Source organism: Microcebus murinus, chromosome 6 (assembly GCF_040939455.1).
Source record: "Microcebus murinus isolate Inina chromosome 6, M.murinus_Inina_mat1.0, whole genome shotgun sequence".
NCBI lineage: Eukaryota > Metazoa > Chordata > Mammalia > Primates > Cheirogaleidae > Microcebus > Microcebus murinus.
This window is the reverse complement of record NC_134109.1, coordinates 36842243-36858859: the sequence shown is the minus strand read 5'-3', so window position 1 is coordinate 36858859 and position 16617 is coordinate 36842243. Positions and strand designations below refer to the sequence as shown.

Here is a 16617-nt window from a genome sequence, read left to right as displayed (position 1 = left end):
GTTGTAACCATTACAGAGTTGACATTCTAGAAAGGGAGGTAGTTAGTGAACAAATTAACAAATAAGTAAAAGGTAATTTCGAATTGTGGTAAGCTGTTCAGTAAATCAATAGGATGATGAGATGGGATTGATTTGGGAGAAGGGACTCAGTCTTCGGTAGACCAGTCAGGGGAGTCCACTGAAGAGGTGACATCGAAGCAAAAAATTGAAAGGTGAAAAGCAGCCAACCATACGAAGTGCCCAGGGCAAAGGAAACAGTAGGCGCAAAGGCCCTGAGGCATGGCCAAGAGACAGGATGGTGGCCAGTGGAACTAGGACAGGTGAGTAAAGGAGGGGAGTAGCAGGAGAAAGGATCAGAGAGTTCGACAGTGGCACCTTGAAGACTGTGGTTGGGAGTCCGGTTTTTATTCCTTATGTATCAGGTAGTCATGGAAGGGTTACAGGAGCGAGAGTCGCATGATCTGATATTTAGAACAATCCGCTGTCTTTCCTTCAGGCTTTCTTTCACTTACCTGAATCAGTGAAAAATCATGGGACAAAAACAAACCAGGATTTCCTGGGAAAAAACATAACAAGGTCTTTGTATTAATAGTTATTCCCTTACTTACTCATAGAGCTATTTCTTGGATAGCCCTAAAGCTTAAAAACTTTTTGTAACCTTAACACTTGTACCCCCATAATACAGTAAAATAAAAAAATAAAAAAAACTTTTACTGCCTTCCCAGTTGTTGCTGGGAACAGCCGCCCTTGACCAGAATATCTGTTGTTGTGGGTGTCCCCAAAGGGGTCATGCCTGAGGACATCCTGACAAATCCTTCTAGAAGTAGAGACAATCTCAGGGAGGCATAGCCACACCTGGCCATCAGGTATACACTGGAGAATCACAGCCTTTTGTCACTTGATGGTGACAAAGCAGAATACAGTCTCTCCCAACCTGTCTTCTACTTCTTTCTTTGGTTTCTGGTTTTCATCTTTAAAAAGAAATAAGCAAAATATTCAGCGATCTGTTTATGTATGACATATGCACTTTTCTGCAAGGATATTACACTTCAATAAACAGTAAAAATGAAAGGTTGCATGTAATTTCTTAATGAAAATAAAGCCTCCCAAACTGATGTGCTTCCTATTCATAAGCTTTTGAAATGATTCTCCCCAGCACGTCCCTTCCCTCCCCCACCTGCTGTGATTTAGCTAAATTGTCCATGCAGCCAGCGTTTATGGATCTTCAGAGGTTTCTCTCTGAGATCACTCCTCATCAAATTACTACAGCCTCTGCAAGGATGCCTCGCAACCTTTGGCGCTCAGATTTACAGTCAGCTGAAGCAATACAGTCCCCCTCCCTCCTGAGGATGGCCCCTCCCCGCCAGCCAGACCTCCCGTAGCCAGCACTGGGCTTTCCAAAGAGACAGTGCTGCTCCAGAGTTCTCACAAAGAAATTGGCCTTCCTTTGCAATTCCACCAGCTTAATTTGTTCAATCATCATCACTTGCCACTTCAGATCGCTCATTATGTGAATTCGCTATTGTCTGAGAAGCCCCAGGTGCTGCAGGGCAATGGGGAACAGTGATAATGTCCTTTTTGTGTCAGTGAAATAGCCTGTAAATGCCTAACTCATTAAAACCATCTGATGTTCACATTTCCTCATTCAAGCAAACTAGAAGGCTATTTGTGCCAGGTTTCTTTCCAATCTGGGATACAATGAACAGTGGGCACAGGTCAGTTCCTGACCCCTGCGTTCTCAAAAGCTCAACAACAACAAAAGTTATATATCTGGGGGGTCTGGGGAGATATCAGCCGACCTGTTACTTCCTAATTCTTGATCTGGATCTGGTTTATCCTTACGTATGTCATCACCTTGGCCCCAAAGAAAGCCCCTTTATACCAATAGGCATGTCTCAATCTGCTGAGGTCATCTAAGGTCTGTTACAGCCAGCTTTTGAAAAAAGAATGCATACTATTTATTTGACCTATTTTTCGGGCATTTAGACTTTAGTAAAAGATAGTTATGCCTCCTTTGCATGAATGCTTTCTGCTCTCCCTTTTTGACTACTTTAAACTGATTTTAACTTCTTAAGCTGTCAGTAATTGCCCCCACATTTCCAGTTTGTGTATACTGTTCTTTCTCGTCCTAGCAATGCTACAGACATTGAGGATTTAGTCTTCTTGTACTACCTATACCTCCCCATTCTCCCATCCTCCTAATAGTTTATAGTTACATTCCCATTCTTAATTAAATCAATAATCAGAGCTTCTGTTGATGACTATGCCAGGGGTCCTCAAACTTTTTAAACAGGGGGCCAGTTCACTGTCCCTCAGACAGTCGGAGGGCCGTTGGAGAGTGCGGCGCACATTCCACACATGCGCACTGTGGGCCTGGCTGCTAAGCAGGACAGGCAGCGGCGGCAAAAACACCTGGCGGGCCGCCTGTGGCCGGCATAGTTTGAGGAAGTAATATATTATGATTACATTTTCTCTCTTCCAAAGCTTTTCTTTTCCCTGGAGTCTCTTACTGCCTATCTTTTTTTCCCTTACCCTACCAGGTGTCTACGTTTCATTAATCCTTTCCAAATGTTATATCATAGCAATTTTTCTGCCAAGTCCTTCGCCAACCTGTCCCCGCTCCCTTTTTTTCTTGCTGGCAGAGTCTCCTATTCACATGTTCTAATCTGCACTGGTTGCTCTCTAGGCCTCCTATACAGCTATTGTGTTGCCTTTTGTTGCTCTTGGAAGGAGAAAGGGGGGCAGGGGGAGCCACTGTTTCCCGGCTCCTATGTCTTCTACTTTTCTTGTTTTACTTTTTTAGTTTTGCTGGAGTATATCCTCAAGTAGTTTTGAACCTAAATAAAATGCATGAGAAGTGAATTTTCTGAATAGAGCATGTCTAAAAACTCTACCTTGGCTTTCCCATCTTGCAAGATGGCGGGTGATAAAGTTAAGAAGGAGATGCTAAGGAGAGAAACCTGAAGCCAAGAAGGCTGATGCTAGTGGGAAGGTGAAAAAGGGTAACTTCAAGGCTAAAACGCCCAAGAAGGGGAAGCTCTGCTGCAGCCGAAATCCTGTCCTCACCAGAGGAATTGGCAGATGTTCCCGATCCACCATGATCGACCACGTATTCCAGACAGGCCATGTACCAAAGGTCGTACTCTGCCGCTAAATCCAGGATTGAAAAGGAGACTGCCTTGCCACTGTTACAAAACCGGTTGGTGGTGACAAGAATAGTGCTACTTGGGTGATTAAATTTCACAACATGCCTAGATGTTATCCTACTGAAGATGTGCCTCGAAAGCTGCTGAGCCAGGGCAAAAAGCCCTCCAGTCAGCATGTGGGAGAACTGTGCGCCGGCATCCCTCCTGCACCATCCTGACCATCCTCACTGGCGCCACAAAGGCAAGAGGGTGGTTTTCCTGAAGCAGCTGAGCAATGGCTTGTTACTTGTGACCGGACCTCTTGTTCCCAATCGAGTTCCTCCCTCTGCGAACACACCAGAAATTTCTCATCGCCACCTCCACAAAAATTGCTATCACTAATATGCAAAGCCTAAAACATCTTACCAATGCTTACTTCGAGCAGCAGCTGTAGAAGCCCTGACACCAGAAAGTCGAGATCTTCGACACAGAAAAGGAGAAATATGAGATTACAGAGCAGCGAAGGTTGATCAGAAAGATATGGACTTGCAAATCTTATGAAAATCAAAGCTATTCCTCAGTTCCAGGGCTACCAGAAATCTGTGTTTGCCCTGATGGAGTTTATCTTCACAAATTGGTGTCCTAAGTTTCTTACAAAGAATCTAAGTTTCTTACAAAGAATCTAATTAAATAACTGATATATTTTAAAAAACCCAACTCTACTATCACAATTGATTAGAATTCTAGGTTGAAAATCACTTTTTCTTAAATTTTTAAAGGCATTGTTCCATTGTCTTTACCCAGTGTTACTTTTAAGGAAATCAATGTCATTCTGATTCTTAATTCTCTAAATATGCCCCCATCCCCAACTGGAAGCTCTTAGCATCTGTCTACTTTTCATTCTTTATGTGAAAATTTCACAAGTATGTACCTTGATGAGAGTCTTTTTCATTCATTTTGATGGGCACCCAGTGAGCCCTATAAATCTGGATCAGGGTAAATCCTGGGTATATAAAAGAAATAAAAATTTATCACACAAAGGCCTGTACACAAATATTTGCAGTATTTATTGATAATTATAAAAATTGGGAACAACCCTGATGTCCTTTAACTGGCAAGCAGACAAAGAGACAATGGAATACTATTCAGCAATAAAGGAATGAATTATTGATTCACACAACAACATGGATGGATCTTAAAGGCATTTTGCTGAGTGTAATAAGCTGGATCCATTTGTATGGCTATATATTGAATGATTCCATTTTTATGACATTCTGGAAAGGCAAACCTATAGAAAGGAAAACAGATTAGTGGTTCCCATGGCTTGGGTTGGCAAGAGTTGTCTATGAAGGAGGATCATGAGGAAGTTTTGGGAAGAAGTGGAACTCCTCTACATGGAACTGTGGTGGTAGACACCAGATTCTATATATTTGTCCAAACCATAGGCTTGTGTAAGACAAATGAATTGTACTGTATGTCAATTTTTTAAAAATGCAGGAGAGTACCTAGCACAGATGCTCAAGAATGTTGTTGCATGAATAAAGGAGAAAGAGCAAAGGATATCAGAGGCTTCTTTAATAAAATAAAGGTAACCATGCCCAAGTCAAAAATCAAAAAAATCAACCAGGATGTGGAGAGAAAGCAGACTACAACAAATACCTAACTATATTACAAATGAAATATATAACCTGAGAGGATGGGGAAGAAAGGAGTTGACCTAAATTGCAGTGGAAAACAGTGCTTTAAGTGAATGCTGTGAAGCTAAATACAAATTAGAACTATACAAAAACATTGTACTGTAGTTGGTAAATTTGTTTCTTATATAGGTATTGGTTAAGATCTCTGAAACTACTTCATTTGTATATTAAAGTAATATAAATAATTATAGATATTAATACTATTAATAGTTTTTCACTCTTGGAGAAATGAGTTACAGATAAGGAAAAGCAGCAGCTAGAAGGAACTCTGTGGTGCTGGATTAGAGTTGGAGGTGTCAATAATGTATTCATGTTTTTAAAAACATGTATGTAGGTAAATATAGCAATATAGATGTGTGTATGTATTAGTTTCTTCCAATCTGTGACAGCGCCTCAATCTTTCCTTATTTCCTACTTTAATAATTAAATATAATGTAGGGTCTAGATTTGATCCTGAAAGAGAATAAGGACATTAAATGGGAGGACTGGTAAAATAGGAATAAGTTCTGTATTTTAGTTAATTGTACTGTATAGTACTGTATCTAAGATAACTGCACCAAGGATAAATGTTCTATGGTTATAGAATACGTTAACATAAAGGCAAACTGAGTTTAGGGTACCCAGGAAATCCTGGTGCTATTTTTCCAACTCTTTAGTAAGTCTAAAATTAACTCAAAATAAAGGTTAGAAAAGAAATAAATTTGAATAAAATTAGTCATTTAAAAAATAAGCCAAATTACAAGTGTAACACAATACAGTTCATCCTTGAACAACAGGGCTTTAAATTGCACCGGTCCACTTATACGCAGATTTTCTTCTGCCTCTGCCACTCCTGAGATAGCAAGACCAATTCCTCCTTTTCCTCCTCCTTAGCCTATTCAACATAAAGATGATGAAGATGAAGACCTTTATGATGACCCACTTCTGCTTAGTGAATAGTAAATATATTTTCCTTATGCTTTTATTAATAATATTTTCTCTAGCTTACTTTATAAGAATACAGTATATATAATACATATAACATACAAAACATGTGTTAACCAACTTTGTTATTGGTAAGACTTCTGGTCAACAATAGGCTATTAGTAGTTTAAGTTTTGGGGGAGACAAAGGTTTTACACAGATTTTTCAACTGTGAGGGCAGTTGGCACCCCTAACTCGTTTTGTTCAAGGGTCAACTAACTATATGGCAAAATTCATGACAGTGATATGTAAATGACTGATGTGTGGGAAACATTAATCTTGACTTAGTACAATGCCTGACATGAGGAATAGATATATGTTGGGGAAAAAAGCATAGGTCTTCACAAATAACCTTTAAAGTAAAATCTGTCTTCAGAATATCTGATTAAAATCCTACTAACTTCTTACAGATAAAAATGATAAGATACAGCAAAATACACAGGGATGGAAGAACGGAAGGAGGGAGACAGGCAAGCAGCAGACAACTGGAAAGCACTGAAAGGCATATTCTGGAGGAAAGTCAACTCTTGGGGAATAAAAAAGATGATACTGGGTACGTTTTCCATTTTTATGAGTTTTAGTCTGAGAGTCAACAGTATGTGAAGCAGAATGCCAATAGAAAAACTGTCTTTCTGGCCTGAAGAACCAGAGGACAGAGTTTCAGGGCAACACAGCCACTAGAAAGCGAGGTAGTACTCCAGAAACAAGTGAGCCAGAAAGAAATCCAAATCCTGTATATAACTCAGCCCAAATCTATGGCTAACCCCTGGCCCTTGCATGCATGGAACAAACTCTAGGGAAGGATAGAAGGATTGAACTGAGATTTGAGCTGCTGGCCCAGAGTCTTTCCAAGTTAATTGTTTGCTAAAACAAAATAACCAATACTCTTCAGAGGAATGTAAAAGAATCTAGAGTTCCCATACCATTTTATTCAAAATAGCCAGGACAAAATCCAAGATTACTCGACATATGGAAAAGCAGGAAAATGTGACAAATTCTCAAGAAAAAGACTATTAAAATAGATCCTGATATGACCCGGATGTTGGAATTTGCAAACAAGAATTTTATGACAGCTATTATAATTTATGCTCAGTGATGTTAAGAAATACAGTTAAGAGATATGTAATCTTAGAGAAACTATTAAAATAAAAATGAAGCAACCAGAAATTCTAAGATTAAAAAAAATACAGTATCTAAAACAAAAAATTACCAAATGGGCTTAACAATGACTTAACAATGGGCTTAACCCAGTCCAGTCTAGGTTAGGGTTAGGGTTAGGGTCTACACTCATTCATGATTAAAAACTCTCACTCAGCAAACTAGAAATAAAAGGGAACTTCCTCAATCTGATAAAGGGCACCCACAAAAAGCCTACAGCTAACATCATATCTGATGGTTAAATATTGAAAACTTCTCCTTTAAGGTTAATCCTTATTAGGCAAAGATGCCCACTTTCCCCCCTTCTATTCAATATTACACTAGAATTCTTAACCATCATAATAAGAACAGAAAAAAAGAAATAAAAGTAATCGAAATTGAGAGATCAGAAATAAAGAAGCAAAACTGTTTCTATTTACAGCTAAAATGATTATTTACATAGAAAATTCTAAGGAATCTATAAAATAACTAATTGAATAAGTAAATTTAGCAAGATTTAAGGATGCCAGTTAATGTACAAAAACCAATTGTATTTTTATAATACAGCAAAAAATTGAAAAAGTAAAAAATAATTCCATTTATAACACTTTCAAAAACCATAAAATATTTAGTAATACATAATAAAGGTGTACAAGACCTCTACACTGAAAACTACAAAATATTGCTGAGAAATTAGATTAAATAAATGAAGGGCTGCACGCTATAGTATATCATGTTCATGGATTATGTCTTAGTTCATTTTGTCCTGTTAACAGAATACAAGAGACTGGATAACTCATAAAGAAATTTATTTCTCACAGTTCTGGAAGCTGGGAAGTCCAAAATCAAGGGGCTGGCATCTGGTAGGGGCCTTCCTGCTGCATCATCCCATGGTGGAAGGTAAGAGGGCAAGGGGGCGGTGGAAACAAACTCATCCTTTTATAAGAACCCACTCCTGCAGTAACAAGCCCACTCCCACAGTAATGACACTAACCTATTCATGATGGCAGAGCCCTCATGGTCTAATCATCTCTCAGTAGGCTGCACCTCCTAATATTGTTGCACTGTTGTGGATTACATTTCCAACACATGCTTTCTGGGGGAAGACATTCAAACCATAGCAGATTATAAGACTCAGTATTACTAAGATGTCAAATCTTTCCAAAATTGTACTTTCAATGTAACCCCAATCATAATCTTACCAGGGTTTTGGGTTTTGTTGTTGTTGTTGTTGTTGTTGACACACTGCTTCTAGATTTTATGTAGAAATGCAAAGGATCTAGAATACCAAATGCAATCTTGAAAAAGAATTACAAAATTGAAAGAGAGATAACTTGACTCAAGATCATTATAAAGCTATAGCATAAAGTGTGATTATAGCATAAAAAATCATATAGTGTGATTATAGCATAAAAATCAACAAATCAACCATTGGAGCAAAACAGAGAACCTAGTCTTAGATACACACTTTCTTGGTAGCTTTTTGACAAGGGCACCAAAGCAAATTCTTGGGGAGACTTTCAACAATTGGTGCTGCAATAACTAATATCCATATGGAAAAAATGGATCTAGAATCCTATTTTACAGCCTACACACAAGAAAATAATCCAAGATGATTCACGGACCTAAACATAAAAGCTAAAATTATAAAGCTCTTAGAGGAAAACATAACAATAATGATTTTCTGGCCTGGGATGGGGAGGTGGGAAAGAAGAGAAAGGTTTCTTAGGTAACCTACACAAAAAGAAAACAATTCTGCCTTTCCAAGAATGTGTAGTATATAATGAACATGTATTATAATAAAAAGTTAAATTTAATACCCCTTAGCTATCCCATACTTTAGTCTCAGTTAAAAAAAAAAAAAAAAAAAAAAGCTAATGTAAACTTAATCTAATAGAAACTTCCAGGACCCATTACTTACTGGGAAATATGAATTGGACCATACACAAACTTTGCCTCCATTTTGTAAATATTTATTTACAGGCAGGAAGCAACATTATGCGAAGAATTAGATATTCCATTGAAATGGTCTCTTAAGTCTCTTCCACCCTAAAGCTTTTTGTTACCAGTTTCTTCTCCTGTAACTTACCAAGAGGTTGTTCTTCAGATTCTGCAAATGGTTACACTGTGAAATAAAAAATTTGCTGAATTTAAAACGATTTTCCCTCCCAAACCCAGATTAACTAAGTATGAAACATTAACTGGTTAATTCCACATGGTTCCAAATTTGATGTGATTGAATTAGCTAAGAAAGATCACACCTAAATCAAATGATTTACACAGAAACTAACCTGAGGTACTTTAAAGATGACTTCAGATTACTTGACATTCTTCTTATCAATTCACAGTGAGCTCTGCGTCCTCTCCACTTGAATCTGAGCAGGCTCTGTGATTGCTTGATCAAAAGAGTATGACGAAAGTGATGTTGTGACAGTTTCTGGGCCCAGGCCTCAAAGAACTGGCAGTTTCCACTTCCTGTCTGACAGAACCCAGCTGCCATACTATGAGGAAGCCCAGGAAGAAAGTCCTATGTGGAAGAACTGAGACCCATGGCTGAATTTGAAGCCAACAGCCAGCCACTACTTTAGCAGCCACGAGTGAGCCATGTTGGAAATGAATCCTCCTGCCCCTCTTGAGACACCCCACTTGACACCTGAGATCAGGGACAAGATGTTTTGGCCAAGTCCTTCCCAAACTACAGATTTGTGATCAGAATAAATAACTCTTATAAGCCACTAGCTTTTGGAGTGGTTTGTTACACAATAATAGAGAATTGTACCATTCCCAAATACTACATATCCTTAATCATAAACTGATTTCTCAAAAGGAAAGCCTGAACCATACCAACCCCACCACCTCAAAGCTAAGTCAATCAAATCTAATATTTGTATGATTCAAAAGGTCACGGAGGTCAGAACAAACAAAAACAGCCAGGCGCTGAAAACTCTTCACTGCTTCTTTATTGTGATGCACCCACAGTACAGAACCTCTCACACATCTGTGAAAGGGGAAGGTTACATTTCTTTTTTGGGAGCACCTTCATTTTTGTTTCTGTTACCACTCTGAAGAAAGTAAATCATTTCCAAAGAAAAACATTTTAAATTCCAAGTGTTTAAGACTCAGCTTGAATTTTGTTGTGTTTAAAAAGGAAGTAGCATGTTTTAGCCAGAGCTGGAAGATTGTTTTGTGGCATTTTAAGTTTGATGTGGATCAGAAGTCTCTTCACTGTCTGGTTGAACCAGTCTATAATTTTCATATGCAACTTTTCATATCAAAAATGTTTCATTTTTACCTCTAGTCACAAACAGATACTGTTTAAAAAAACACACACGCACAGCTAGATTTAAAACCAATCGTGAACCACAGCATTACTAACAGGAAAAATGAACTTTTGCTGCCCTCTCCTGCTAAAACAATGAAATACTAAAATACCAAAGGATTTATGAAGCTAAAGCGAAATCCTCAAACCAAAAGCAATGGACATGTCATTCTCATTATACTTCAGTCAAAAATCAGACAACAACCAGAAAATGTATTGGTAATATTTATATTTGAAAGTTCCCCATTGATACATGAGGTTTGGATTACAACTTATTTACAATAAGTGATTTCAAAAAAAGTAAAGAAAGAGGGAGGGAGAAGGAGAGAGGGAGGGGCTGAGAGAGAAGAGACAAAGAAGAAAAAGAAAGAGAGCAGAAAAGGAGGAAGGGAGAAAGAGAAGAGAGAAAAGGGAGACAGTAAAGGAGAGAGGGAAGGAGGGAGGACAGGGAAAAAGGGAGGGAGGGAAGAAAAGGAAACCTATATTCATAGACATCATAATATGGGATGTTTATTTCCAAGAGATACTACTGCTGCTATCGTGCACAAGAAGCAGCACAAATTAACATTCCACTAGATCAAAATTTGCTCAACTTTCTCTCAAGATGCACAATCCTTCTTTTAGATTTTCAAAATTAAATATAGAGGAATATAAAATGCATTGCCAATATACCTACTACAAAAATCCTTTGTGGCTCATTCCTTAACTCCACTCAGAGAAGCAGCTGAGCCAGAATACAAAAATAAAAATATTGATGTGCAAATAAAACATCAGTGATCGTGTCTGGTGCCACCTCTTTGCTAGTGACTGTCACTTTCTGATAACATTGGTAATAGCATCAAAAGAGAGAATTTCTTCATTTTCTGGGCCAGGTCAGTGCATCCAATTAAAGGGAAAAAACAAAACAGAAAAAAACAAAAACAAAAAAAACCCAAAAAACTCAGCACTTACATCCATACATCCCTTTCCCACCCCACCCCCAACCCCACAAAAAAATAAAAAAGCTTTTAAAGCTCTAAATATACTTTTTTTTTTTCCTTTCCATAGTGTGATTGAGCCTAGGGCTATACGTTTAAGTATAGCAGGTGCAATTACAAGCAATTCCTGGCTCTGCACCCTGGACTGTCCCACGCATAGGAGGAGGTACAAAATAAATTAGACCCTTTCATTTAGGCAAACAAGCCCAAGATGAAGGGGCGTAACCCTGCTTGTGAGTATCCAGCGGCATCGAGGGTATTATTTATTTCTTACTTTTTTTATTTTTTCTTTTCTTTTATAAAAAACAGTCAGATGGTAGGGAGAGCAAAATATAACAAAATTTAAAAGGACAAAAACTAAACACTGAAGGAAAACAACTAGGGACACTTGCACGATGCGAAAAAGGAATGCATGCTTGATTCAAAGTATGAGATGGGTCAATTCACTCACATAGTTGGTTTAGGCCCACAGCCTAAGGCCTCAGCATCATTCTAAACCACAGGGTTGTATTTTTTTCTTCCAAAGACACTCTTAATCCTATCCCTGAAACCAATATGGTAGGGATACGGTTGGAGTGATCATCACTCACTAACTACAATATTTGCTATTTAAAAAATATATTTATATATAGTTCTGGAAATTATGAAGCAAACAAAATATAACACAAAGATGCATTTGTCACAATTAACTCAAGTTGCAGCAACAGCAGAATTGTGGGAAGGGACAAAGAGAGAGGGCTGCTGCAAATGCAGCAAGTACGACCTTAAATATGTCACATAGTGCAACAGTCAGATTACCTCAGTTACTCTGCGTCACCGCACACAACATGACAAATGTCACATTGTCACTTTCAGTTAAAAAAGAAAAAGACAGTGTTTCTTCTCAGAAGTTGCCCTATGAATTTTAGACATATAGCTATAACTGCTTCTCTAAATGTCTAAAATTTGGCTTTATTCTTCTCAGTTTGGAATGATCAACATACAAAATTGACATCAAGGATATCTGTGTAGTTTCCACCTTAACTCTGAGGACAGGATAAGGTGCAAAGAGGATCCTGGCCTTTCTCATTTCAAATGACTGCATTTCATTCCAATGGGCAGAAATTCTTCATAAACCTATGATTTTAATGTGTTCTATCTATAAAGATGAATTTATGGCAAACAAAAGTTTACACTATCAAAAATAAATGTAATGCAGACTCAAAACCAAAAAGCTAAAATCAAAAGGGCTAAAGGAGAATATTTGTTACAAATTTATTTTTTACCATTAGTATTTGAACTTGCACCTTTACTCCAACACTTTGAAAGTAAATTATTTCGTCTTTGGCAGCCTCTGCCAACTTTACATTGAATCCCTGTTAATGTTCTTTTAAAAAAAAAATCTATTAATTCCATTAAACCATGTTGTGTTTGGTGTTGCATATGACTTTACTGCTGTTTCTTTCTAGGAATTAACAATGCCAAGTTTTGTTTGTTTCTTTTTTTTTGACAAAGTGACCAAGATGACAGTATCCATAATTAGCTGACTTTTACGTACACACTGTGACCTGATAATCCTGAAACACTTCATGGGGGAATAAGGTCAGTGGCTTTTTTTTTTCCTTTTTCTTGAAAACAATAAAACTGCTTATTCTACTTTATATCTAAATGGAAGGAAGAAAATATACAAGCCCATATTTATATTGTATTTCTATGAAGAGCAACAACAGTTCATATGTTCATGTTTGCTACTATCACAATTCAATACATGAACACGGAATTGGCTCTACACCATGAATACTGCTGGAAGTGATGGTTAGGATTATCAACTCACTCTGCCATGTCCATAACAAGCAAAAGTATCCTGCAAGTAAATCCCCAAACACGTATCTTTCAGTACATAAAAATGCAACTGCATCAGGCAAGTACATACTGTATACAAGTTTTATCAGCAGTTTACCTACCCAGATGTAAGATTCCTCTTTTAAATACAAAGCAGAGAGCCAATAAGATATATCTACAATACAGCCCTAGATTTTGTTTTTTCTTTTTTGTCTTAAACAATTTGGTCACGATGCACCTTTGATATAAAAGCATTTTTAAACTTTATTATTAATACTCAGGACATTAGGAATTTCCAGATTTTTTTTTCAGTAGCATTTGTAGAACCACTTTTGGTAACAAATACAGTAGTTAGGAATACGCATCCAATTCAGAATGCATAATAACGTTTATCCTGAATCCTTTGTGGCTAAAAACAGGGCTGGTGCTATGATGAGATATAGAACGAGAATCTACAAAAAACACTGTAACATGTTTGTTTTTTCCCAGAGGCTACATCCTCTTTTGCTGGAATACTTTATAAATACATATTAAAAAGTAAGGCAACAACTCCAAACAGTCCAAGCTGTTTGCTCTTCTTTTCCCAATTAGATTCACAATCCTGGCGATCAATTTCATGGTTGTATTATTTAGTGTTTGTCATTCTTATTTCAAATGATCCAAAAGGATGTTTTTCTGACATTTCTAAAACATCTCTGGTATATGTATCCAATGATGTATGCAACTAATACTGGTCAGGTACTGAAGCCAATGATGTCCCTGTTTTCAAAGGATTCAAGACATTGATTTGGATTCACCATAAACTGATGCATGAATCCAAATTTCCCTTCCCTACTATGTTTATCACCTCTTCTCTTTTTACTCCTAATTTTAAAACTAAAGGAGTACCAGGACTACCTGGTTACTGGAAAGATGTTCACCCCAGTAAACAAAACTTTTATCAGGGACCTTTATAATTCATGGCCCTGTTTCACATGGACATTCAACTCAGGAAGATGTGCAAAAGGAAAAGATGTCAAATTACAGTCAAGTTATCCAGAGGAGGATGTTATACAAACTTATAAGGAAATGACAGTCTTTTTTTCTTCCTTTACTATAAATACATTTAACAGCTTAGCAGAAAGACAAGCTAAATTTAAGATTGTTCACATTTGAAAATTGTATCAGACTCTCTGCTAGTGATAAATAAGGAACTCCCAATAATGGAATTTTAACATAGCAATTTCATTAACAGATCTCTGAAGACCGCTTTTTTAAAAGAGGGTTAGAACAATGATTATGTTTGCAAAGTTCTGAGAAGTCCATCTACTGTCCAAACTTTGGATTGAAGTCCTTATTTTTTTCCTTTACTTAGAGACAGGTATATACAGTGCTGTTGTAATAATGAAACAAATGTGAAATCTACTGTAAAGTTGCACAATACAGAAAACTGTTGCTCCATCTTCTACTACATAAATGTGTGACTCCACAGGTTAGTAATGGTGTTGTCGTTATTTTTGTTAAGTTGGAATTATCCCATCACGTCTAAGACCTCTCTTTAACTCCAGATCCTCCAATTTTTTCCACAATTCTTCACGCTCCTTTTCTTTCTTTTTCTCACTGAGGAAGAAATAGAATACAATGTAAACAACTGAGAAGGTCTAAAGAGATTATCCAGCAATAACTGCCCCTTAACATAGTTTTCCCTACATATGTTCTAAAAGGTTCGCAAAAAATTTTTGGCATTAAGCTTGTGGGTGGTTTTCTTTTTGCTTTTCCTCTTTCAAGCTTTTTTTGTTTTTTAACTCATAGAGACACAAAAGTAGTATTAATGAAGAGTAAGAGATGACAAGAATACTTTAATACCCATTTGTACATAGCTCAAATCAGAAAATTAACTTTAAAATTACTGAGAAAGAAAAATGGGGACAATTTATATGTATCAATTATCCTAAAACTAAAGGCACATTAGTGATTTTTACTTGGGGCCTAGTTAGAATCTAATTTTTCTTTATCTCTAAATATTACAGTTTCTCAAAAAGGAAGCTGGAGATAACACTGATACAGAGAATGTAGCAGGTCCAGAAAACATATCCTTCCCTTTATTCTTAACTATTTTTCCTACCCTTTGTAAATTTAAACTCCATAGCAGTTTAGAAAGAAGTAAAAATGTGTGATTTCAGGCTGGGTGCAGTGGCTCACACCTGTAATCCTAGCACTTTGGGAGGCTGAGGATCATTTGAGGCCAGGAGTTCGAGACCAACCTGACCAAAAGCAAGATCTTGTCTCCAAAAATCTAGAAAAATTGGCCAGGCATGGTGGTGACATGCACCTGAGGCAGGAGGATTGCTTGAACCCAGGAGTTTGAGGTTGCAGTGAGCTATGATGACACCACTGTACTCTAGCCTGAGAGACAGCAAGACCTTGTCTCCAAAAACAAAAACCAAAAAAAACCCAAACTTGTGACTTCAGTTTTAATTAATTACCTAGATAGAACTTTATTGATATATTATGTATGAATTTTTTAATGTACCAAGTCTTCAAATTTGATTCAGTATCAATTTTACTACTGATTTCCAGACTTTTGGATTTTCCTGTTTGTAAAAGCTGCCCCAAAACCAGATATCCAAAATAGGGTCAAACAAAATTTATTTTGCTAAGGACATTTTTTAATTACCATATTTTAAAAAAAGAAAAGATGTTCTAACATCAAACAAGTATACATCATCCAAGAATATATGACTATATTGTAAGTTAAATGAATTCACATTTATTAAAAATAATTCACTGCACTGTCCCTGGTTCCTCATGTTGCAATGAACCAGTAAAAAGCAGATCCAGATAATATTTGTGAATCCAGGAGTTCAGATAATTCCTGAAAACGGGGGCTCTGCCATCTCCAACATGGAGATACGGTCCTTGCACTACCTCATTTAGCAAGGATTTAACTTCAGCCACAGCACAATTTTTACTCAGGGAACTCCACATGGGTTATGGAAAATCTATATGTAATTCCAGTGCCTTATTTTACGTTGTCATCAATATTATTAAAAGGTATATTAATACCTAGAGCAGTAGAAATTAATCTTCATCCTCAAATATCCCCCCAAATCTCTAGAAAAACCTAAAGTAAATTTATATTCTCATTCCACTAGAGTCTTGAGGGAATAATGAATTATATAATAAGGTAATTAATATTATTTCATAATTAATATTTTGGTAATTTAGGCCTTGTTTACTACAATTAGTTTCGGTTATCTCAAAATGCACAATATGAATTTCAGTGAGTGTAACAGTTTTCATATAATTAAACTATTTGGTAATTTTGACCCTGAAAAATTATATTTATAGGGCAATAGGGGCAAGATTAGATAATCCTCTAATCATTATGAATTTCAAATTCTTAACATAAGCAAGCTGCTTGGCAAATTATCAATTTTTGTTTCTTGGTACAGTTTAGGGATAATATTAGGTCTAAATAAATGTTAGCATAGAACACTGATTTGAGTACATATAAATCAATTCTATATATGCTGTTAAGTTTCAGTGCATGTGACTTTTTATTTGGAGGAAGAAGGGGATGGTAAGCAAGGGCTTGG

The 16617-nt window shown here is 36.9% G+C and overlaps 1 protein-coding gene across 2 annotated transcripts in view; it reads right to left on the bottom strand.

The window, feature by feature from the left end:
• Positions 1 to 9864: 9864 nt before the first annotated feature.
• PPP2R5E (protein phosphatase 2 regulatory subunit B'epsilon) overlaps positions 9865 to 16617 on the bottom strand; it is a 153151-nt gene continuing 146398 nt past the window's right edge. For both annotated transcript variants that reach the window (XM_012777661.2, XM_012777662.2), the window contains exon 14: positions 9865 to 14638. In XM_012777661.2, coding sequence (XP_012633115.1) covers positions 14539 to 14638 — 100 coding nt within the window. In that variant the 3' untranslated portion in view covers positions 9865 to 14538. The remainder of the gene's footprint in view (positions 14639 to 16617) is intronic.